General features: G+C 42.8%; 1 protein-coding gene across 2 annotated transcripts in view; it reads left to right on the top strand.

The window, feature by feature from the left end:
• LOC121280206 overlaps positions 1-25,073 on the top strand; it is a 58,258-nt gene extending 33,185 nt beyond the window's left edge. For both annotated transcript variants that reach the window (XM_041191953.1, XM_041191952.1), the window contains 2 exons: positions 3,557-3,703; positions 20,009-25,073. In XM_041191953.1, coding sequence (XP_041047887.1) covers positions 3,557-3,703; positions 20,009-20,384 — 523 coding nt within the window. In that variant the 3' untranslated portion in view covers positions 20,385-25,073. The remainder of the gene's footprint in view (positions 1-3,556; positions 3,704-20,008) is intronic.
• Positions 25,074-26,815: the final 1,742 nt, after the last annotated feature.

Below are 26,815 nucleotides of genomic sequence, written 5' to 3'. Positions count from 1 at the left end.
GGTCACTCATCTCAGTTAAACTTTAGCATCCCATGCAGGGCTCAAGGTGTTATATACCTGTGATGCCATCTTGGTCACCTCGATGAGTGTGCGAGTGTCTCAGGGACAAGGCGGCATCAGCTGCCATGCAAGTAGGGCAGGAAAAATTATGGACCCTTACAGTTTCCCAATGTGTCATCCTCTAAGCTTCCTTGCCCCTTGAATCATTAATGTCTTCAATGTTTCCTTTCAGAGATAAGGCAAAAGCAGATATAGATCCAGGGCTCAATGCTGCCTTTGTCAGGGTCCTAGTGCGATGGAGGAGGTGAAGGAGGGAGAGGTGCGCAGCTCCAGCAGGAGGGATATGGTCAAACGGAACCACAACATAGACAGGAGAGTCAGGAGGAGAGACCCAGACAACAGGGGCAACTCAGCAGACCTAGGATTTATCATCCAAGAGTCTCCTATTTACAAATGAGTGAGGAGCAATGCCGTGCACGTTTGCACTTGTCCTGAGCTCTGGTACATCACATATGCCACGTTCCTCATGAAGGCCTAATACCACGTGGAGTTGGAGGGTATCCTCTGCCAGTGGCTTTGAAGGTGACCGCTGAACTCAATTTCTTGGCCTCTGATTCTTTCCAAGGAACAACAGGGACATGTGTGGCATCTCTCAGTCCGCAGCACATTGAGCATAAAGGAGGTCACAGATGCCCTTTATAGGAAGGCCCTTCATTATGTGAGGTTTGCTCTGGATGAAGATAGTCAGGCTGTGAGATTCACCGACTTCGTCACCATCTCAGGCTTCCCAAAAGTGCAGGGTGTACCAGACTGCATGCATGTGTATATGGGCTCCATGGCAGCAGGCCCTGATGTTTATAAACCTCAAGGACTATCATTCCATCAATGTACAACTAGTGTGTGATCACCAATAGCACATGCTGCATGTTTGTGCATGGTACCCTGGGAGTTGCCATGACTCCTATATCCTGAGTCATTCCCAAGTGCCTGAGATTTTCGAGGGGCCATTATGTCTGCAGGGATCACTGCTTGTGGATAAGGGATACCCACTGAAACACTGGCTGATGACACCGGTGTGTCACGCTTGGGGCCATTCCAAGGAGAAGTACGACACTGCTCACACGTCCACATGCTCCCTTATAGAGCAGACCAGAGGACTTCTGAAAATGTGCTTCAGATGCTTGGACTGCTCAGGTGACTCACTCCAATACACTCCCAACAGGGTTTCCCTCATCATTGTAGTGTGTGGTGTCCTTCACAATTTGGCTATGTAAAGAGGTGACCCCCTGCCAGGGGATGACCTGGAGGAAGATGAGAGCTAGCTGGCGGGATAACTGACTCACCATAAACCCACCATTTGGAGAGTTGCAAGCTGATTTTACGATGGTGGATTTCTGATTTTTTTGCCTGCTGCTGGATTCTCTGCTCCCGCCCGCCGTGAAACCTGCTGCTAGCAGGATGGGAAAATTCCGCCCCTTGTCTCTACTTTACTCTGCTGCTGTCACTTTCAACACCAGAGCTTCTGAAATATCTTTTTTATTCCTTGCTTGTGGATTCCTCTTCAATTTGGTATTTGAGTACCTCAATCAGATATGTCCAATGTGTTTCTGCTCCTCCCCTCATCCTCTCTCCTTCACTATAATGGAGTTCTTATTGTCCATACAAAATAACCAACCAATTTCCATGTTTTCCAAATCATTTTCTGCCATTTTTGCTATATGATCCTATTGTCAAATTCATTGCCCCCCACTTCCCTCATTCCCTCCATGGCAGCCTTATTCATGCTTCTACCACATTTACCACCTACTCTATTTACCTGAAACCATGCTGAGCAAATGTAGAAAATCCAATCCCTCATAAACATAAGAAATAGGAGCAAGAGTAGACCACATGGCCCATTGAGCTTGCTCCATCATTCAATACAATCACGACTGATCTTCAACTCAACTTTCCCATCTACTACCCATGTCCCTTGATTTCCTAAGAGACCAAAAATCTGTTCTATCTCAGCCTTAAACATATTCAATGATGGAGAATCAATGATGGAGCAAAGAATTCTAAAGATTCACAACCCCTTGAGTGAAGAAACTTCTTCTTGTCTCAATCTGAAATGATTCATCCCCTGAGACTGTGCCCCCGTGTTCTAGATTCCCCAGTCAGCAGAAACAACCTCTCAGTGTCTACCCTGTAAAGCCCCTTCAGAATCTTGAATGTTTCAATGAGATCACCTCTCATTCTTATAAACTCCAGAGAATATAAGCCCAATTTACTCGGCCTCTCATCAAAGGACAACCCTTCATCTCAGGGATCAATTTAGTGAACCTTCATTATACCACCATCAATGCAAGTAAATCCTTTGTTAAATGTGGAGACCAAAACTGCACACAGTATCCCAGATGTGGTCTCACCAAAGCCCTATACAATTGTAGCAAAACTTCCTTATTCTTGTACTCCAACCCTCTTGCAATAAAGGCCAACATACCATTTGCCTTCCTAATTGTTTGCTGTACCTGCACGCTAACTTTCTGTATTCCTTGTGTGAAAACATCCTCTGAACATCAACATTTCCAAGCTTCATGCCTTTTAAAAAAAATTCTGTTTTTCTATTCTTCCAAAGTGAATAACCTCACATTATACCCTTTGTCACCTTGTTGCTCATTCACAAATTCTGTCTATATCTCTTTGCAGTCTTTTTGTGGCCTCATCACAGCTTGCATTCCCACTTTGCTTTGTAGCATCAGCAAACCTCCTCCCACACCATTGTCCAAGGCCCCAAATATTTCTTCTACGTGAGACACCAATTTGTGCGTATTTCCTCCTGCCGAGGCTCAGTTGGTTGCATTTTTGCTTCTGAGTTGTGGTTTCAGATCGCACTCCAGTGACTTGTGCACAAAAATCTAGGTTGACATTCCAGTGCGGTACTGAGGAAGTGCTGCACTGTTGGAGGTGCCATCTTTCAGATAGGATGTCAAACTGAGGCTCTGTCTGCTTTTTCAAATGGACATAAAATATCCTGTGATAATATTTCAGAAAAGAGCAGGGGAGTTATCCTTGGCCAACATTAATCCCGATTATCTACCTTTGCTGCATGTGGAAGCTTGCTGTGCACAAATTGGCTGCTGCGATTCCTATATTAAAATAGTGACTACACTTCAAAGGTAATTCATAGACTATATTTGCTTTCAGACCTACAGAGGTTGTGAAAAACACACTATAAATGCAAGTCTTTTTTTCATTTTGAAACTAATGTCAACACCTGAAATGCTAATATACCTCTTGTCTCTGTAGGTGCTGACTCAGTGTTTACAGCATTTTCTCTATTGGTTTCATGGATATCAGTGCAGTTTTATAAGGATAATTTCTAATAGCTACTTTTTTGATTCAATTTTCTTACAAATCTGAAAATAATATGTGGTTATATTTACACAAAGTAAGGATAATCACTATATGTTTACTATACACCAAAATATTATTTGTACACTCACCAGTTAGAATTAGTACTTTTCTAATAAACTGTGTCAGTACTCACTAATGGTGGCTTGTCATCTTTTCTTAGAAAACTGAACACTCTCTTGGAGAATCAGGCTGCCAAAACTGAAAGAGAAAAGGAGCCAATGAAGAGACGTAGGAGAGGGAGCAAAATAGCCTGTCGTCACGGCAATAATTTTTCCAGCTACCCGACTATGATCAATGGTTCCCTTAGGTTAGTCTTTCATCAGATTCGGGGGTATAAAATACATCCGTTTTCCCCACTTCTTCATATCTTCCCAGGCCCTACATTGTATCCAAATGGATGTAACAGCCAATACTTGAAATACTCCTCTCTTGGCCAGTTATAAATGTTCTGTCTGAAATATGTTGAACCCAATGATAATTGCCAGTGTTTTACTAATAGCAATATTGTTTTGTGGAGCAACAGGCTGTTTTCCTAAATCTGCTTAGAGATCTTTAATCTTTGCAGTTTTCCCAAAATTGTACCCCATCCTCATGATGTTCAACGTCACTTCCATGAGTACATGTCCTTGGAAGTAACTTCTAATGCCCACCCAAATATATGTCCTAAGTGGGCACCATTTCTACTTTTAATTTTTTGCAATTAAAGACTGCCTTCTCCCACATTACCATCTAAGGATGTGGTGCAGTGAAATTCCAAGAAGCTGTATGTAAATCCTGAGACTTAAGGAAGCAATTTCAGAGTTTTATCATGGCTACCAACTTCAGCAAATTGAGTGGTTTAGTGGAACCCATAACTCAGAAAATGATATATAGCTGATGATAGGATAAGGCTTGGTGGTCTTTCTTCATCAAATAGTACCCCAAAACTTTGTTCCAATTGTCACAGTTATATTGTTTGATCTGACCAAGTGCATTCACAGATCATTGCAGGAGTTCCTCAGGGTAGTTTCCTGAGCCCAACCATCTTTAGCTGCTTCATCAATGACCTTCCTTCCATCATTAGTTCAGAAGAGGGGATGTTCACAGATGATTGCACAATGTTCAGCACTATTCATGACTCCTCAGATACTGAAGCAGTCCATGTCCAAATGCAGCAAGATCTGGACAATATCCAGGCTTGGAATGACAAGTGGCAAGTAATGACCATCTCCAACAAGACAGAATCTAACCATCACCCCTTGACATTCAATGACATTACTATCACTAAATTCCCTCACTGTCAAAATCTTGGGGGTAACCATTGACCAGAAACTGAACTGGACTACCACATAAATACTGTGGCTACAAAAGCAGGTCAGAGGCTAGGAATCCTGCACCGAGTAACTTACCTTCTGACTCCCCAAAGCCTGTCCACCATCTACAAGGCACAAGTCAGGAGTGTGATGGAATACTCTCCATTTGCCTGCATGAGTACAGCTCCAATAACACTCAAGAAGCTTGACACCATCCAGGACAAAGCAGCCCACTTGATTGGCACCAATTCCACAAACATTCACTCCCCTTCAACACCAACACACAATGGCAGCATCTACAAGATGCATTACAGAAACTCACCAAGGCTCCTCAGGCAGCACCTTTCAAATCCATAACTGCTACCATCTAGAAGGACAAGGGCAGCAGATACATGGGAACACCACCACCTGGAAGTTCCCCTCTAAGCTACTCACCATCCTGACTTGGAAACATATTACTGTTCCTTCACTGTCACTGGGTCAAAATCCTGGAACTCCCTCCCTAACAGCACTGTGGGTGTACCTATATCACATAGACTGCAGCAGTTCAAGAAAGGAGCTCACCATCACCTTCTTAAGGGCAATTAGGGATGGGCAATAAATGCTGGCCTAACCAGCAAAGCCACATCCCATGAACGAGTAAAAAAAAATAATGCATTTATGGCACCAGCAACATTGGAACCATCATATTGCATTGATTATTTTAAATCTCTATTTTATCTTTGTATTCTTTAATTCTATTTTTTTAAAACAGTAACTGACATTAACCAGCATGAACTGCTGTTGTTGGAATATCCATTATTCAGTTGGACCAAAATTTCCACCTCTAATCTTTAGCCCTGTTAATTTTGTGCTCTTGTTCTCTAGTTTCTCAACTGCAGTTACATTACCTGATTATGGCTACACTATGGCTCTTACTCTAGACATCTGGATTCAATTTCCTCTAAATAATCCTTTCCTCAGTGAAAACAAGTGCAACTTTAAGTCTGTCTTTTTAATTTAGCTCCAGGTCCTACGATAATCCACATGCTTGTTGTCAGAGCTTTCTTTTATTGGTCAGTTTTATACTGGTAGTTGGGTAAATAAAATTGCTCACAATAACCTGATACACCAATTACTCAACTACATTGCCATTGATAGCAACCTTGACTTCATTGACGGTGCAGTAATGTAAATGAAACTATCATTCAGAGATGACCTGCAGAGGTGGATGTTGTCGGTTTCTCTGGAAGCAACATTGTTTGTGGTGGCAATTTAAATAATCTCTCTATGGTCACTGACATTCTGTCTGCATGTGCCTGTACCACATGGTGTTTTTGGTTACCTACCTATAAATTCATTCTATAGTTATTAGGCTAATAGAGTAGCCAGAAGCAACATTGAGATATGCAACTTCAAAAACTGTAGATTGAGCATTTTGTTGTTCTAGTATGGTGAATTCCATCCCACAATATTGACATGCAGGTTCCAATTTGGCAGAAGCTTTGAACTAATACTGAAAATTGCTTCCTGAAATTTTCAGTGAAGTACTGAAAAACATTTACATAGCATTTCTAATGTAGTACAATTAAACAAAGACAAACCAGTCAGCAGTTAAAAACATTTATGGAAGCTTTAATTGATAGGGTGGTGAAGGAGAGAGTATAGAGTAGCTGCAAATTTGGAAGGTTTTAGGCTATGCACTGAAGATGGAGGAGACAGATCAGAGAATGCAATGAGAGACAGCATCAGAAGAACCGAGAGTCTGGGCTGTCATGTAGGGTTTTAGAGGTTGGGAGGAGTGAGGCTCTGGATTCGTAAATGAGGACAAGGATTTTAAATTAAATGTGTCGGTGGCAGCAGTGGGAGGGGGTGGTGGTGACAGGGTGGTATTCCATAATACTGTAGTGGAGCAGGATTCACTATATTATTAGATGATGTTGCTGCTGGAAGTTTAGTTTAGTTATTTTGAATGCCAGATGCTGGCTAAGGGAGCATTGGAGAAGTGGTGCCTGGAGGTGTAGGTGTGAATGTGGGTTTTTAGTCATGGTGGTACATTCATGTCAAAAATGAAAAAAACATAGTCTTGGTGATGAATAGGATCTCAAATCAAATAGGACATCAATTTTATGAGCCTTGGATTTCTTTAAAAGATTTCTGTATGGGATTTTATCAAGTGCTTTCTTAAAATCCAAGTAAATTATACCCACCCTTGATTGCCCTTGTCCACTAAACTTTGTTTTTTCAGAAGGTATTCACAGACTAGTGAACCATGACAGTTGAAACATCATTGATTAATCCTTACACCTTCCATGTGTCTTATGAGTATTGGTAATATTCAGGAAAGTGTTTGCACATATTCCCCATCACCAATTACGCTTATTAACCTATAATTCCCTAATCTATGTTTTAGTTGGTTTTCCTCCAGTCTCCAGATAGAACCCACATAATAATGGAGCTTCTAAAAATACTATCTAGAGCCTTATCATATTCTTCTGCATTCTGGAAAGTATCTCATTTGGTTTGATTTCCTCAATTCCCAAATAAAAACCATACACAATGGCATTGATTTGTGATTTTCCCTTCCTGCCTCTTCAATACTTCGATTACTTTCCCACTCCACTCCTCAGACCTCAAACCCAATTATTTCTGTGGAAGCAGCATGATATGCCTCTAACTTTGTGAACTTGTTTTAAACACAAGTCAATGCTGACTTGGGTAAAGAGAAATAAATGAGTATTGATTACACTCGTTCGATTTATACATTGTTCTTGTGTGGTGTTAAGCTGGTTTAGCAGGTGAAACTTCATTTTTAGAGAAAATATCATTTAATGAATTGCAAATGTGGTTTTGGTTAATAACCTCTTTCTCTGATATTTAATTATTGAGTAAAGATAATTGCAATGGCCATGAGACCTTATTGCAAGTCATAGGAACAACATTAAGTGAAATAATTGGAATGGAGGTGACAAACTCTCAGGTCGAGGAAGGCTAGGTTCTTTATTTTCTGTTCAGTCCAATTCATTCACAATTAGGAAACGCTGGAAACATATAATTGGTCAGTGAGCACTGTAAGGAGGAGAAACAAGTCAACAAGTCACACTTGGGAATGACAGCCTGTTTCTGAAGAAGTGTACACACTTGAAACTTGCAGTGGTAATGATACCGAAACTCTCTGTTTACTGACATTACTGTCATCGCTGACTGTGAAATCCGCCCCAACCTATCTTTTCTCTTTACAAACGCTGAGGGACTTTCAGTGTGTTTCTTTTTTTCTGTGTTTTTTCATTAGTTCAAATTTCTAGCATTTGCAGTATTTTCTTACTAATTCACTTTCAGTGTAATCACTAGTCAAATACACATTGGACAGAAATTTTCGCTCGGCGGGTGGGCTTGTGCCCGACATGCTCGAGCATGAAATGACATTCGTTGACGTCAGCCGAGCATGCCGATGTCAACGCGCAGTCACGTGATAGTTTGGTCGGTGAACACGCACCAGAGTCGGCAGCACGTCCGCCGACAATTAAAAGGCCTGTTAATCAATTAACCTGAATTATTCATTGCCCGTCCAACCTAAATGTTGGCAGGCAGGTGAAGGGCCTTTGCATTTTTTTGAAAACCTCATCCACGGGCAGGATGAGGTTTCTAAAAGCAAATAACAATAATATAAGTTTTGCAATTGAATTAAAAACACGTCCCTGCTCATGTCACAGAGTCATAATGAGGGGACATGTTATATTTTCTTTATTATTTTTAGCAGCGCTCGATCTTCCTGAGGCAGCTCTGTGCCTCAGGGAGATTAAGAAGCACTCACTCGCGCACATGTGTGAAGTTCGTGCTCGGCTCACTCGCTCTCCTCAACCCCCCCCCCCCCACCGCCCCGGCCACCACCCACACATGCAGCGCTGGGCACTGCCGCTTGCGTTTCACGCTGGGCTGGCTTTAACTGGCCCGCCAGCGTGAAATCGCGATCCGGTGCCGATCGCAGGTGGTGGTCGGCTTCCCGACCGCCCCCACCCACCCCCGCCAAGCCCGCCCACCAAGGAAAAATTCTGCCCATTCTTTCTGTAACTAAACATTCCTCCATGTAATTTGGTCATCGTGAACTGATCTCAATTCACTGTTGGGTATTAGGATAAAGAACATGCTTTTAAGGCAAAGATGCAGGCATGACAGAATGTGACACTGATGACAGTAAGTGAGAGGATCTTGGTTTAAGACTGTTTAGGTGACTGGAGAAATGAATTGTAATGTGTGGTAGCGAGTAGCTTGGGAAGGTCTGTTGGGGAAGCAAGTAAGATTGGCAGAGCAGAAGATACAGATTATTAAGTAGTCAAGCAGTAGAGGGAATGTTTGGGTAGGTCAGGGAGGGATGGGGAATATCACTATCAATAGTGAGGCATTTGCTTTTAGATTCATAGAAACTTACAGCACAGAGGGAGGCTACTCCGCCTATTATGCCTCTGTCTTGGACCATTGAAAAGACAGTTGCACTTTGTCCCACATCACTGCATTTTGTCAACAACCCTGGAAGGTCCTCTGATACCCGTCTAACTCCTGTTCAATATTATTTATGGAATCAGCTTCCACCACCTTCTCAGACAGTGCATTCCAGGTCCCAACAACTCTCTGAATGAAATAATTCTCCTCACCTCCCCTTAGATCTTCTGAAAATGATTTGAAATCTTTGACCTCTGGTTATTAACCCCTTTACTTTTATCTATATTATCAAAACCCATCATCATCTTGAAAACCTCTTATGGGTTACCTCTTAACCTTCTCTGTTTCAAGAACAATCCTAATTTCTCCAACTTCTCTTGATAACTTAGTCTTTCATCCTTAGCAAAATCCTCTACTAGGCCCCCAAACAGTCAGAGAGAAATGGAAGAGTAGGTAGGCAAAATTTCAGAGAAGTGTAAAAATAATAGGGTAGTAATAGTGGAGGATTTCAACTTCCCCAACATTAACTGGGGTTAGTCATAATGTGATAGGTTTAGAGGGAGCGGAATTCTTAAAATGCATCCAGGAGACCTTTTTAAGCCAGTACGTAGAAGGTCCTACAAGAGAGGGGGCATTCCTGGACTTAATTTTAGGGAATGAAGCTGGACATGTGGTAGAGGTATCAGTGGGAGAGCATTTTTCAGAAAGTGATAATTTTTCAGATAGTGATCATAACTCCGTTAGGTTCAAGGCTGTTATGGAACAGGACAAGGATGGGCCAGAAATTAGAGTTCTAAATTGCGGGAAGCCAATTTTAATAAGATCAGCTATGATTTGGCCAGAGTGGACTGGGAGCAGCTACTTTTAGGTAAACCTGTGTCAGAGCAGTGGGACTCATTCAAAAAGGAAATAGGGAGAGTACAGGGCCAACATATTTCAGTAAAGATAAAGGGCGGGACCAACAAATCCAGGGAACCGTGGATAACAAGGGATATACAGGATTGGATAAAGAGAAAAAAGGAGGCTTATGGCAGATTCCGAGGGCTCAAAACAGCAGAAGACTTAGAGGAGTATAGAATGTGTAGGGGGGAACTTAACAAGGAAATTAGGAGAGCAAAAAGGGGCATGAAAAAGCATTGGCAGGTAAAATAAAGGGAAATCCAAAGCTATTTTACAAGTACATTAAGAGTAAGAGGATAACTAAGGAAAGAATAGGGCCCATTAAGGACCATAGTGGTAATTTGATGTATGGAGCTGGAAGACGTGGTTAGGGTTCTAAATGAATACTTTGTGTCAGTGTTCACAAGTGAGAGGGATGATGTGGGTATGGAAATCAGGCAGAAGGACTGTGATATAATTAAAGAAATTAGCATAGAAATGGAGGAGGTTCTAAGTGGTCTTGCAGGCGTAAAAGTAGATAAATCTCCAGGCCCAGATGAAATACTTCCCAGGCTGTTGAGTGAGGCAAGAGAGGAGAGAGCAGAGGCACTGGCAATAATTTTCAATTAGCCTCTCTGGCCACAGGAGAGGTGCCGGAGGACTGGGGGATAGCCAATGTGGTACCGTTATTCAAGAAGGGAGGAAGGGATAAACGAGGGAACTACAAGCCAGTCAGTCTAACTTCAGTTGTGGGGAAACAATTGGAAGCAATTCTGAGGGACGTAATTAATCTACACTTGGAGAGACAGGGATTAATCAAGGACAGTCAGCACGGTTTTGTTAAGGGGAGGTCATGTCTCATTAATTTGATTGAATTTTTCGAAGAGGTGACCAGGTGTGTAGATGCGGGCAATGCATTTGACGTGGTCTGCTTGGACTTCAGCAAGGCTTTTGATAAGGTTCCACATGGGAGACTCATAATGAAGGTAAGAGCCCATGGGATGCAAGGCAATTTGGCAAATTGGATCCAGAATTGGCTGAGTGACAGGAAGCAGAGGGTGATGGTTGAGGGGTGTTTTTTTGACTGGATGCCTGTGTCCAGTGGGATTCCACAGGGATCGGTGTTGGATCCCTTGCTGTTTGTGATATATATATAAATGATTTAGATTTGAATGTAGGACGGTTCGCGGATGACACGAAAATTGGTGGGGTGGTAAATAGTGAGGAGGATAGCCTTAGGTTACAGGAAGATTAGACGGGTTGGTCAGATGGGCTGATCAGTGGCAAATAGAGTTTGCTTCGGATAAGTGTGAGGCGATGCACGTGGACAGGACAAACAAGGCACGGGAATACACGATGAATGGTAGGACACTGGGAAGTTCCGAGGATCAGAGGGACCTTGGTGTGCATGTCCACCGGTCCCTTAAGGTAGCGGCACAGGTAGATAAGGTGGTTAAGAAGGCATATGGGATACTTGCCTTTATTAGCCGATGCATAGAATATAAGAGCAGGGAGGTTATGCTGGAACTGTATAAAATGCTGGTTCGGCCACAGCTAGAGTATTGCGTGCAGTTCTGGAATCCGCATTATAGGAAGGATGTGATTGCATTAGAGAAAGTGTAGAGGAGAGTTACCAGGATGTTGCCTGGACTGGAGAGTTTTAGTTATGAGGAGAGATTGGATAGACTGGGGTTATTTTCCCTGGAGCAGAGGAGATTGAAGGGGGACATGATTGAGGTGTATGAAATTATGAAGGGCATAGATAGGGTAGACAGGAAGGAACTTTTCCCCTTGGTGGAGGGATCAATAACCAGGGGGCATAGATTTAAGGTAAGGAGCATGAGATCTAGAGGGGACGTGAAGAAGAATTTTTTTCACCCAGAGGGTCGTGGGAATCTGGAACTCACTGCCTGAAAGGGTGGTAGAGGCAAAAACCCTCATCACATTTAAGGAGTATTTGGATGTGCACTTGTGATGCGATGGCATACAAGGCTATGGGTCTAGTGCTGGAAAATGGGATTAGAATAGTTAGGTACTTGTTTGACTGGCGCAGACTTGATGGGCCAAAGGGCCTTTTTCTGTACTGTAGACCTCTATGACTTTTCTAAGATCTTTACATTGTTCCTGAAGAGTCATGATGTAGTATAAATTCAGGTTGGAGAGTAGGCATGAGTGTGATGAATAGTTGAGAAGGCTAGGGCTTGGTACTGAGTTCTGAGTGAAAAGAGAGTGGAGAAATTTAGGCATAATCAAAATCAGGGATAATTGTTATTTGGGCATCAGTTGGTGGTTGAGGGAAGGAAATTGTTTGGAGCTGAACGTTAAGCATCAGTGAGGAAGTAGGTCTTGAACAGCAGTTACAATTTAAGATGATTAGTTGAGCTCGTAACGTGGCTCATCTATACTTGCTAGAAGTGACATACATTCATACGCAAGGAACCCCTATTCTCTGCAAACAAAAGGAATATGTTCAAGCCTTACACCTTTTTGAATTACCTGGAAGGTTGGAGAGCCTTTAGTTGTTTCCTCCATGGCAATGTCTTGGCCAACCAGAGTCAACTTGCTAGAGCTACATGCCAGAGTGTTGAAGGAGGTGGCTGTAGAGATAGTGGATGCATTGGTTGTTATCTTTCAAAATTCAATAGATTTTGGAAAGGTTCCTGCAGACTGAAAAGTAGCAAATGTAACCCTTCTATTTAAGAGGGGAGGGAGGGAGAAAATGGAGAACTACAGTTCTGATAGTTTGATGTCACTAGTAGGGAAAATGTTAGAATCTATTAAAAAGGACATGATAACTAGACTCTTGGAAAATAATGATATAGTTGGGCTGAGTAAACATGGATTTATGAAAGGGAAATTATGTTTGACAAACCTGTTGGAATTTTTTGAGGATGGTAATTGAAACATAGATAAAGGAGAACTAGTGGATGTGGTGTTCTTGGATTTTCAGAAGGCTTTTGATAAGGTTCCACGCAGAAGGTTACTAAACAAAATTAGAGCACATGGGATTGGGGTAATATACTGGTATGGATTGAGAATTGGTTAACAAGCAGATAACAGAGAGTAGGAATAAATGGATCATTCTCAGGATGCCAGGCTGTTACTCGTGGGTACTGTAAGGATCAGTGCTCGGGCCACAGCTGTTCACAATCTATATAAATGATTTGGATGATCTGGGGACCAAATATAATATTTCCAAATTTACTGATGACACAAAACTAGGTGGGAATGTAAGTTGTGAGGGGGATGCAAGGAAGCTTCAAGGGAACTTGGACAGTCTAAGGGAATGGGCAAGAGCATGGCAGATGGAATATGATGTGAATAAGTGTGGAGTTATCCACTTTGGTAGAAAAAAAGAGAAGTATTTCTTAAATGGTGAGAAATTGGAAAGTGTTGCTGTCACAAGGGACCTGGATGTCCTTATTCATGAGTCACTAAAAGTTAGCATGCAGGTGCAGCAAGCAATAAGGAAGGCAAATGGTATGTTGGTCTTCATCACAAGGTGATTTGAGTACAGGAGTAAAGATGTCTTGCTGCCATTGTATAGAGCCTAGGTGAGACCAACTTGGAGTATTGTGGACATTTTTGGTCTCCTTATCTAAGGAAAGATGTACTTACCATAGAGGGTGTTCAATGGAGGTTCACCAGAGTAATCCCTGGGATTGCATGATTGTCTTATGAGGAGAAATTGAGGGAAATGGACTTCTATTCTCTAGAGTTTCGAAGAATGTGAGGCGATCTCATTGAAACTTACAAAATTCTTACAGGGCGAGACAGGGTGGATGTAGATGGGATGTTTCCCCTGGCTGTGGAGACTAGACCAGAGGACACAGTCTCAGAATAAGGGGCTGGCCATTTAAGACCGTGATGAGGAGGAATTTCTTCACTCCGAGAGTGGTGAATCTTTGGAATTCTCTATCCCTGGGGGCTGTGGAAGCTCAATCATTGAGCATGTTCAAAACAGAAATTGATAGTTTTCTGGATACTGATGACATCAAGGGATACAATGAAAGTGGCGTTGAGGTAGATGATCGGCCATGATCTAATTGAATGGTGGAGTAGGCACAATGGACCAAATGGCCTACTCCTGCTCCTATGTTACCAACCAATCAGCACCCCTTTTCTCCTGTAGTATAAATTGTTGTGATCATTTGAAATTTGACACTCTTGCATTTGGCCTGATGAGTAAAAGATGAAAAGCTTCGGCATGATTTGCATGCAATGAGTACTCATTAATACACAAAGGTTTTGTGATTAAATGCTACCCTTATGATTAAGTTGGAAGTGCACGGGCAACATGGCCCTTCATTTTCAAGACTGGTTAAAGCTGACGTGGAGCAGGCATTTAAGCTGGAACTTGAGTTGGAACTGTCTTTCGTTACTGGGAGAGTTTGTTGGGAGAGGAGGCTGAAAATCATTGTGGGGCAGGTCAAGGGTGATGAAGGGAAAGTCTAATGCAATTGATGGAGGATCAAGGGTGATCATATGGTGATCAAGGGAAGATCCAGAGTGATTGAGGGAGGGCCTAGGATGATCAAGGGTGATCGGGGACAAGTTGATGGTGATCGAGGGAAAGTTAAGGGGTGATCGAGAGAAGGTTGAAGGGTGATCGAGGGGGTGATCAAGGGAAGGTCGAGGGGTGATCAAGGGAAGGTTGAGGGTGATTGATGGAGGGTCGATGAACATTAAGCACAAGACCAGTGTGATTGAAGAAGGCCAGAGTGATTGCAATCATCCATAAGCACAAGGTTTTGGTCGAGGACTAGGTGAACAGTGGATGTCTGGCTTCTGTCCCCTGTTCAATTTCTGGAGGTGAAATGCATCTCATCCACTCAGTGTTGGGGCAGAAGAGAAAGGGCACAAAGGAAGTTTGGCATTGGATCATGTCCAACAGCAACCAGGAGGCCAACAAGGGGTAATACCAGACACTGAGGCCAGTCAGGATGGAGGTGGCCAGGAGCTAGTACTATGACAAGCTCTGGCACATCCTTGAGTATTCTGCATGCATCTCAACTACCTGCAGATGACTGAGGGGCAATGTCAGAGATGGCTGAGGATGTCTAGGGAGGCAGTCACTTTCCTTCAGAAAGACCTGTAACCCCTTGGACTTGGAGGGAACCCAATGCCAGTGGCATTAAAATTCACTGCAGCATTGAATTCTATGCCAGTGGCTTCTTCCTGTGCTCCAAGGGGCACATGCATGGCATCTCACAGACAGTGCATATTGCTGCCTCAGAGAGGTCACCAATGCGCTATTCAAAAGGGCTGGAGAATTTGTGCATCCAGAACAGACCCAGAGAGCCAGGTTGAAGATCAGTGGGCTTTTGGACCATCCTGGGTTTCTGACAGGTGCCAGGAGTAATCCTCTGCATGCATATGGAAATCAGAGTTCCCTGGGACCAGCCTGCAACCTTCAGAAACAAGAGTTTCACTGAATTAATGTGCGATTGGTCTGCGACCACTGGAAACATATCCTCCTAATGTGTAAAAACTCAGCAGGTCTGGCAGCATCGGCGGAGAAGAAAAGAGTTGACGTTTCGAGTCCTCATGACCCTTCGACAATTCTGTCTAAGGGTCATGAGGAACTGTCGAAGAGTCATGAGGACTCGAAACATCAACTCTTTTCTTCTCCACCGATGCTGCCAGACCTGCTGAGTTTTTCCAGGTAATTCTGTTTTTGTTTTGGATTTCCAGCATCCGCAGTTTTTTGTTTTTGTTTTTATCCTCCTAATGTGTGTTCAGTTCCCAGGGAGTTCACATGATTCATATATCCCTGGCAATTCCAAGGTGCTACAGCTATTTGAGCCTCTCACATATCTGCAGGGATGGATCCAGAGTGATGGGGCTATCCCCTCAAGACCTGACTGATGACACCATTCAGAAACCCTCGAACCTCAGCCGAGGAGGATTACAATGCTTCCTATGGATCCATAAGGACTGCAATTGAGCAGATCATTGGATTACTGAAAATGAGATTCTTTTGCCTTGACTGCCTCTGGTGAACCTCTCCCAAATGTGAGGGGTGAGGCGAGGGTGACTGCCCTTGACATCAAGGTTGCATTTGACCAGATGTGACATCAAGGAGCCCTAGCAAAACTGGAGACAATGAGAATCAGGGGAAAAACTCTTGCTGGTTGGAGTCATACCTAGCACAAAGGAAGATGGTTGTGGCTGTTGGAGGTCAGTCATCTCCGCTCCAGGACATCACTGCAGGATTTCCTCAGGGTCGTGTCCTCAGCCCAACCATCTTCAGCTGCTTCATCAATGACATTCTTTCCATCATAAGGTCAGAAGTGGGGATGTTCGCTGATGATTGCACAATGTTCAGTACCATTCACAACTCTTCAGATACTGAAGCAGTCTACGTCCAAATGCAATAAGACCTGGACAATATCCAGGCTTGGGCTGACAAGTGGCAAGTAACATTCGTGCCGCACAAGTGCCAGGCAATGACCATCTGCAACAAGAAAGAATCTAACCATTGCCCCTTGAAATTCAATGGCATTACCATCGCTGAATCCCCCACTATCAACAGCCTGGGCATTATCATTGACCAAAAACTGAATTGCACTAGTCAGATAAATACTGTGAGCAGGTCAGTGGCTAGGAATCTTGCAGCGAGTAACTCACCTCCTGACTCCTCAAAGCCTGTCCACTATCTACAAGGCACAAGTCAGGAGTGTGATGGAATACTCCCCACTTGCCTGGATGAGTGCAGCTCTGACTATACTCAAGGGGCTGAATTTTCCCCTGGCAAGGGGGAAGTTGAAGGGCGGGCACGCACAGGCGTACTTCCAATTGGTGCCCCCGATTGGAGGCGCGGTGCTATTTTACGTGGGCAGGCCAATTTATGCGCTCCCTGTGCGGGCGGGGGGAATCCCATAATCGAGAGTGCACTCTTTCACGCATGTGCACGAAAGAGCGCACACATCCCCCTGAGGCTAAGTGCTGCCTCAGGGAGATCAGTTGTAAATGTCAAAAACCTTAAAATAGAAACATAAAATTTCCCTAACATGTCCCCTCATGTAACAATGTCACATGAGTTGGGACGTCCATAATTTTCAAAAAAACTTTATTAAAATTTTTTAAAAAGCTACATGAAACCTCATTCCGCTCGTTGATGAGGCTTCATGCTTTTTCTAGTTCGTGCCGGGGCTCCTGGCTTGCCCGCCAACCTTAGGGTTGGATGGGAGGTCCTTTAATTACATAATTGATTCTGTCAATAGCCTCAATTGGCCATTGACAGGTTGGTGGGCGTGCAGCTGATTTCGCTGCACCCCCACCTTCCTGAAAATTTAAATGGGGTGCGGTGACATCGTGAATTGCCCCCGACATCACCATGTGCCCCGCTCCCACCCCCGCTCGCCAACGTGTAAAATCCTGTCCAAGAAGTTTGACACCATCCAGGACACAGCAGCCAGCTTGATTGGCATCCCATCCACAAACATTCACTTGCTTCATAGTAGCAGTAGTATGTATCATCTACAAGATGCACTGAAGGAGCTCACCAAGGCTCCTTAGACAGCACCTTCCAAACCCATGGCCACTACCATTTAGAAGGACAAAGGCAGCAGACACATGGGAACATCACCACCTGGAAGTTCCCCTCCAAGCCACTCACCATCCTGACTTGGAAATATATCGCCGTTCCTTCACTGTCGCTGGATCAAAATCCTGGAACTCCCTTCTTAACAGCACTGTGAGTGTACCTACACCACATGGACTGCAGCAGTTCAAGAAGGCAGCTCCCCACCACCTTCTCAAGGGCAATTAGGAATGGGAAATAAATTCTGGTCGAGCCAGTGACGCCCATATCTCGTGAATGAATAAGAAATAATATGCGCCTCAAAGGCTGTCAATGATTATCTCCATCTGCTGAATGTTGCACAGCCTAATGCAGGAGGAAGGAGAACTTTCCAACCACAGACATAGAGGAGCCACACTTCTCATCAGATGAGGATGATGGGGAGCATGCATCACAGCAGAAGAGCCTGCATTTTGTGGTTTCAGAATCAGATGCTAGGGCCATGGAGAGACCCACGAGGGAGGCTTGTGACCTCTTGTTCTCAACCGGTTTCAAAGCAAGCCTTTGAAAACCAATTGGATCTAGACCTTATATCATGACATTTATATATCCACCTGACATCAAATCACCAATTAACGCAGACAAGTCGCTCAATCCTTACCACCCAAACCATTGCGATGTCAATACTTACCCTTCACCCACACAACTTTGGCACTTATCATGATTCCTCTATCAGCTGCTCTGGCATGTCTGTAACCTGCTCACTAGAATATGACTCAGATTCTAAATGCAATTGCATACCCGCTGAGGTGACTATATTTTTGCTGGTGGAGGGTGCGAGGGAAAGATGTGATGATGCATTGACTGAGGCTTTGAAGCCCTCCTCCTCAGAGATTGGCTGCAGGGTCATGGTAGATGGAACAGGCTGTCACTCTGGAATGAGAGGACTTACACTGGAGGACAGAAAGAATTAGGTCCACGTTATTCACAATCCGTCTTCCCATTCCTGTGTGACACACATTTCTTTTTGCTGCCCAGTGGTTGACACCAACTCAAAGCCTCCTCACTCTCATCACTCCATCTTTGCTGTCTGTGATTTCCCGGCTGCCCTGTTCTCTGGCCAATTCCACTGCCTGCTCTTCTGCAGGTGTCAGTATTGTTGTGTCAGGCACTTCTCCACCTATTTGTGTGCCACCTTTGGCATTATGTGCTATTTTCTTCTGCACACAGAAGGGGAGAATGAGTCTCAGTAGACACCTAACCCTTTTATCAGCATGCAATTCTCTGACAGATAATGGGGCCTCCTGGGTAACCTGTGTGTATTCCCCACTTTCATGCCACTTGCACAATGATTCAAGTAAGAACCTGCAAATTCTGGCCCACATACATTCAATCGTCATGATGCATCTACTGCTGTGCTTTACACTGCATTCATTCTGCTACCTGCTGGCTTCCTCCCCTTGCTTAAAGACATGGCTTGCTGCTGTCATGAGAGCCACATTAATCTAGCACCTCCTTTCCACTCACCCTTGCAGTGTGGGGTAGGTCATTGACCCTTTTCCTGCATTGGACCCAGGTGCGCCTGTGGACCACACGGGTGCTAATCTCTTTCCAGGCTTCCTTGGTCAGGTAGGACAGTTGGCTGATGCTGTTGGTGGGAAAGAGCACCTCCCGTTGTTTCCAGACAGCCTAGAGAGCCTGCAGGGAAGCATCACTGAAGCATGGTGCCACATGTTGTCAGCTCTGAGATATTTGCCAGCTGAATATGGAGATTAAAGTGATGGTCCAGGGGTGAGTGACAGAGAGGAAGACTGAGGTCAAAGTGATGCTCCTGGGGTTCCTATCAGCCTTTGCTACATTGATTGATGCTGCTGACTTGGAGGCACTATATGCATGTCTGGGTATTGCTTTTGACCTTGTCAGTTGATGGCAGGTTCAACAACTTCCTGCCTGCCCCTGCTGTGCAACTGGCCAGGCCCTGAGGCCATCCATGTTTTATTGGTCAGTTGCTGTGTAATCTTAGTTGGTCAGCCATTTCTACTGCGAGTTCTCTCCGTTCCAGATCTGCCACTGGGACCAGCACCGGGAGAACTAAATTCAATCCATTGTTTTCATGAAAGTAATGACAAATTGGTGCAGTTTGGTCTGTAATTTGAAGATTTTTGTATTTAACGGTGTAAATATCCTTTCTTGACATTTCTGTGATTTGCGCATAAGAGAGAGTATCCTAAGTCTTACTGTTATTTTAACAGCAAAAGCTGTATATAGATCACAATCTACACTTAGACTTTGTTGTCTTCTTTAAAATAAATTATGATGATTATTTTCAGTACTTCCAAACATAACAATCAATGGAATTTACATAATGTTCTAATACTATAATTTTGCAATTAGATGAGCAGTTCATATATATTATAAATAGGCAATTTCATTAAAAACAACATACTGCACTTTTGTTGATGCTTATGGTCCTTTACATTTTTTTTCTTTCTAAAAGTTGTACCTGTTTGGATCATGTTTTGGAAGATCATCAAACTACCTCAACACCCAGAGTTGAAGCATCTTGGACCCACCCATCAGCTGTTCTCTGGACAGAACAAGATCTTCTGAATCTTGAGCATTTGGATTTAGCTGTCACAGAATATACCCAGAGCAGGCCACCATCTACCTATTCTAATGTCTATGTACCACAGGATGGAGAGGTACTTGTAGATAGTGAAACGGAATGGAATACACTTCATGGAAATATGGAATTTGGAATATCAGAACAAGATATTGATTATTATTTTGCCAGTATTTCCAGAAGGCATAGCTTCCGCCAAAATATTCTCCCATTTCATCCATTTGTGGTTATGGGTGAAACCAGGGTGTAAATTGAAATGTAAATGTAGAATTTGGTGAGCCAAAGTTTTTGGATTATGCTTTTGTCATGGTAGACACCATATATATTTTCCAGGAAAAAATGCACGATATTCAGGTAGTTATTAGTACATGATCATTATTAAAAGTTTTTTGTTTAGAGCACACATCTGTCTTTATTACATATGCAAAACAATCTTGAGAAAGTAAAAGCCAGGAATTTAATTTTAGGGTTATGTAAGAAATGGTAGCTTTAAAAATCCTATAATCAGTAGGCAGAAAGTCATATGCTTTCTTTCTTCAAAAAAAAAAGTTGTTAGTAGCCAGGGACAGAGATAAAACAAAATAAATGTAAAGGAGAATGGTACTCTCAGGGTCTCACATCAAGGTCTCTTGGTGCAGGCCTTCACGTTGATATTCCTAAGCTAACAAGCTGGAGTCTTGTACCCTCTTAGTGAGACAAGTGTCTGACTGGAGTTAGTAAATGGCACCAAGCATGAGATGAGCTGAAAGATGACTTTGAGGCAAAGCAATGGACTTCGGGAGGTTACATCTTGGGTACATATCCTGTGGTCATTGGGTGCATAGGATTGAACAAGTGATTGACATTAGATAAACTACCAGCTCCTAAAATATATAAATCAGTGATCGGAAGGGAAGCCTGCAGCCTCCTCCAGATGGAGGAAGACCGGGGAAGACCAAGTAAAACTGGGGGAAGAGCTTCTGAACATGTTGGCTAGAGAGCAGAAGGCTGCTGTCATCAGCTAGAGATCTACACTCACTCTGTGCCATTCGTCCGCCTGTTCATCTTCCGGGACCAGTTTTCACCTGTAATGGGCCGTATGCTTTTCTTATCTATTTAACTTAGGCATCATTTTTAAACTGTTGCCTCTTAATAAACTACTTTAAAATCACTTACGAGCTCAGCCCCCCTGCCTTTTTTGGGTGATATGTGATTCCTGAACTCAAAATCTTGCAGTTATCAGAACCTAAACTGTGTAGGCAGTCTACCATAGGAATTTATAAGCGGTTACAATTAGAATTACAGGTTAGAATTCCTGTGATGAATATTTGAGTGATAGCCTGGGAGGTCTGTTTAACAGCTAAGAATTATAACTCTGTTTCACTTCCCAGACTATCCATGAACCAGTTTTATAAAAGGGTTTTCAAATTCTGATATTGGAGCAGTGGCAGTGTATTAAGTACTATTCTTTCCTCCCATTCCATGCCACCATATAGCACCAATTGTTATTACAGTGGAGAAAAAAGGAGCCTCAGGTGACCCAGCTCCCAATTAGTTGCAAAAAGGCATCAGAAGCATTAATCTACAAATCCCTTCTTGGTCACTCCAGTCAACTGCTGTATCTTCCTCTATAAATTTCCTTTGCATTCCACCGGTCATGGCACTTCTCTTTTCTAATGATACCTAATCAAGACACTGTAACACCTTCTCTTCCTCTGTCCACGAATTGATCTAGGGTGCACCTTAAGATTCCATCCATCATTTATACACTCCTATTACCTATTTTTCCCCAAGCTCCACTGCCTTCCAGTGCCCTAAATTAACTTCAAGTTCCTCATCACTTTTGAATTCCTGGGTTTCATCTTGCTGTACCATAATAGATTCTCATCCAATCTATCATAGCTGCACACACTCTGCAATTCTGAAAATTCTGTTTTCCACAAGTTTTGGTGTCACTATCAATTATTATACTCCATCTTCAAAATGCTACCTTAGCATCCTCCACTTTTACATATCCTGCTTTCAAAAACCATGTATTATACAGGTTGCAAAATATCAGTTTAGGTCAACTGGTAGCTCTCTGACCCCTCAGAATTCTGTTGGAGCCCCACACCAGGACTTGCAAGTATAATCTATGAGGATTCATCAATCTTTTGGGAGTGCCAATTGCAGATGTGATACTCAAATGAGCAGAACCGATATGCCAGTTTTGTGGATCTTAATGATCCCTCTGTGGATCACCACCTTTATGTGGTGGAGAGGTTTGTGCGCGCTGACTATCCCTTGAGCGATGTTGTCAGGAGCTTCTTGTTCATGGTGGAGCCACCCATGGTGTAAAGGTTGGGGGGAGGTGCCAGACAAAGTGCGGTCCAAAAAGTCCTCAATGGCAGAACAGGCAAAGGAAGACTATGCGTGTCACCAGCTGCGAAGACAGAAGTAGGCTGCAATGGCAAGTGGGTCCTGGTCATCTTTCAACAGGTCACCAAAGGTCCCCATGTTAAACAAAATCATGCTCAGGCTTCTGAACATGCCTGATCTAGAGTTTATGGATGACTGCAGTGTCGTTGCCAACTCTGCACCAGATTTGTAAGCCACTTTTGATCTCTTCAATTCTGCACACAAGAAATGTTTCCAAAACAAAAATAATTTATCAGCCCACACCTGGTCAGTCAAATATTCTATCTCCCACATATGTTGAAGGAGAGACTCTGGAATATAAAATAAAAACAGAAAATGCAGCAAAAACTTAGCAGGTCTGACAGCATCTTTGGAGAGAGAAATAGAGTTAACGTCTCGAGTCCGGATGACTCTTCTTCAGAGCTGAGTTTTTCCAGCATTTTCTGTTTTTATTTCATATTTCCAGCATCCGCAGTATTTTGCTTTTATTTTAGACTCTGGAATATGTTGAGCACTTCCCATACCTTGGCAGCTACCTCTCTCTAAAGGCCACCATTGACAAAGAGATCCAACACTGAATCAGCTGTGCCAGCTCAGCCTTCAACAAATGACAGCAGCGATTGTTTAAGAACAAAGACCTCCACAAGTCAACAAAAGTCTTAGTGTTCAGAGCAGTTGTCACCACACTCCTATACGACAGGGAGATCTGGACTGTGTATTAGCCATAGAGAAGGGTGCTTAAGAAATTCCATCAGCAATGCCAAGGCCAAAACCTCTGGATTCAACGGGTGGACCTTCAAGCAAATGCTAGCATCCTTCTTGAAGCCAGCTCCACAAGCATTCAGGCAAAACAAACTTTTTTGTACTGGATGGTGTTTGCCTGGCCGAAAAGTATCTCCCCCACTAGGTCGTGTCTTTTCAACTCGCAAATGGCCAATGATCCAGAGGAGGAAAAAGGAAATGCTTCAAAAACACTCAGAAGCTTTCATTGAAACATGGCAGCATTGACATTAATGAATGGGAGGAGCTTGCTCCCAATCTTTCACAATGTTGACAACTTACCATCAAGCTGCATCACACTTTGAGTCACAATGTCTTAATGATGAGGCAGAGTGGCAGCAGAGAAAGAAAGAAAAGGAAGCAAATCCTGCACTCCAGAACCCATTATCTCATGGGATATCCTGCCCCATGTGCCCAAAGATCTGTGGGTTGAGAATAGGGCTGTTCAGTCACTTGAAGACGCAGAAACTCACGGCCCTGAGTAGGGTTCATCTTTGAATTGAGGAATAAGCAACAATCCTAAAGCACAATCTAAGAAAAGCAATGTCTTGGTCAACATCTCTCCTACAATATAGACTACTGGTCATTAATTTCATTGCTGTTGTCAGATTAGTCATTCATAAAATAACTGTCACTGTATCTTTTATGTGGATGTTACTGAAAACATTTCTGAAACTTGATAAGGCACTTTAAGAATGTTAAGTCACTTTTCAAATATCTTCGCTTATCCCAAACATTCCAGTTTCCCTCCTGCTTTACATTGACTGTCATCCTCAGTGTAAAGCAATCACATATTATCCTTTACAGGAGGTGTGCTATAGACATACTGTTGAATCTGATTACTGGTCTAATGCAATTGGAAACATTTAGATATGTGCATTATAGACAGGGACCCAATTAACCTTGCTTACTGTTTTTTTTATTATGTGTACATCTAATTTAACATCTCAAGGCCTGTGTAAAATTCCTCAGAATTTGTTCTCCTACGTTTCCAAATGTCTTGGAAAAAAATGAATGCTAAAAATATTTTACAATCATACTAATTTTCAGTCAGTAAGCCCATTACTATTTCACTCAAGTCTCTGTTATTCATATGAACCTAGACACATTTGTGTTGACACCACAAGGACTTTCATAACAAAGCTCAATTCTGTTCTCTCTCAATGTCCACATAAGCATTGATACTGTGGATGCTGGAAATCTGAAATAATAAGAGAACGCTGGATACGCAGCAGGTCTGGCAGCAGCTGTGGCACAATTTCCAAGTGGTGCCAAGGGACAAAATGTAAGCTTGAACTGAGGGGGCTTTTTAAAAATTGTCCTTCATAATTCAGCCATACCAGAATTGATTGTAGAGTCTCCACTGCTTGAATTAGCCAACTTGCGACTATTTTGCACAATTCAGCAGTACACCACACAGCTTATTTGCCCACTAGGTTATTGGCAAGCTCTGTTACAGCTTTTACTTTAAAAGTTCCAGCTTCCAGTCAGAAACTCTGAATTTAAAATGGTACTGAGGAAGCAATAATTGTTAAATCGGTATCTGTAACCACAGTGAATGTAACTAGACGATGGCATATCGGGGCAGAGTTACCACTTGGGGTGTAATCAGCAATCTGGGTACAAGATGCGCTCATTTTCTGAATTTTTTTTTGCTTACGTTTCCAATCAAACTCATTCACATGTAGTCAAACATCAAATCCTCTATCAACCAACGCAATCATGTACCAGTTGAAAATGTAATTTTTTTCTTGCATTAAAAAGAATCCTTGATATATTTGAACATGGTGTCCTGGTGCAGGTATTTATTAACGCAACTGAAAAAGGTTTTATCAAAAAATATAAGCATTTTTAATAGAAGCGTCTAGTCCACTGGCTGCGAGTATCCTGATTTTAAATAACTGAAAAATTTTAAGAGCTTCTTTGAAGGTCTGCAAACAGGTACACGTTGCAGGAATTCACCATGGTGATTAATCTGGAACACGGCCAGTTTTGTGGGCAGGGCCAGTTTTCAGCATGATGTCACAGAAACTCGTTTCAAGCTGGACATACCTTGCATTTGAAATTTCTTTACCTTTGGTGCTGGTTTCGCTGATTTTGGGCAAATTGTGCTGCAGAACCAGGGTAACCTTATGAAAACTCTACCCATTGTGTTTTTATTATTTTCTTCCATCAACTAATGGCTGTTGCACAGAGTGTGGAATTTAATGCCTCCCCCAGAGGTGAGGGGGGATGCATTTAATTGGGCGAGAGGGTGCAGTGTGGGGAGCCTGCATGCCCTCCACCCCCTTCTCACCTCCATCCGATTAAGTTTGGGACGATAAGGCACCTGGACAGTGTTCCTGACTAAAAACCAATTGAGGTACAGGCCTCATTCCACTGCAGCTGGTATTTAACCAGTGGGGAAGTCACAGCATGAGGCACCCAAAGAGCAAACCCTGCGGATTTCCAGGGGAGGCGGTATGGGGATGGGGACTCAACATCAGGAAGTGGGGGTGGGAGCGTTCGCTGAAAGCCACCCCACTGCCTTTGCCTCTGACATGCCTCCTCTGCAACCCACATTTGATCCTGGGCCTCTGGTGAATGCATTACCAGCAGCAGCCAACGCTCCCAGAGGCACTGACAAGCAATGGAGAGCTTTCGGGTTCTGATGGGCCAACAGTTCTCGGGGAGGGCGGGATTTTCACCCCAGGGGTTCTTAATCCCGAAGGCTCAATAATATCCACTTAAATGCCTGATGGGCACTTAATTCTGATGGGCCTTTAACCAAGGCGTTGCAGTATTCCCACTGGTTCTCCAGCTGGCAGATGAGACCCCTATTGTAAACATTAAATTCTGCCCTTAATGTCATCTTTATTCTGGCGTTTTCCAAAGCAGTGTACCTTCCCTTAACAATAAACTCAAATGCACGTAGGGAGAGCAAACTTTATTTTATTAAATCATGCACATCACGTATGTTAGTGCAAATACTTTAATTTGTAGTTCAGAAATTCTACTGTACTTCCAACCTTTTTACAAAATAGATTTAAAACAATTATTTTACTTTAAAAAATGTATTTCTGTAATTCAGCATCTCAGAACAATATTTGCAAACAACCTATGTACAGGAGGTACCAAGGACCATTAGCATGTGTGTGTGTAGCTGGGGTGGAATATCATAGCTTATTGGCCATCCAAACAATTGCTCAAGTTGACAGACTTTAGAACAGATTTGTTTCCACATAAACAAGTGTTTTTCCCCCAACAACCTTGTGTTCAAACAAAAAAATCCCACGTTGAAAGGGACATCTAACAAAACTCTACATTCACCCTCAACGTGTTTTAAGATAATTTATATAGCAGATTTCTCAACACATTCTTGAAAACCTATTTCTATTGTCAAGAATATTTTAAACCAGTTGTAATTTTAAAGTGTTCTTTTTTTAAATTTGATTGACTACGGAATCTTGTACCAATATTTGTAATTACATAGTACAACTTCACCAACATACTGTGGTTGAAAATATATAAATTTAATTAGTTTTA

This window comes from Carcharodon carcharias, chromosome 7 (assembly GCF_017639515.1).
Source record: "Carcharodon carcharias isolate sCarCar2 chromosome 7, sCarCar2.pri, whole genome shotgun sequence".
NCBI classification, from domain to species: Eukaryota; Metazoa; Chordata; class Chondrichthyes; order Lamniformes; family Lamnidae; genus Carcharodon; species Carcharodon carcharias.
This window is presented reverse-complemented; position numbering and strand designations above follow the sequence as displayed.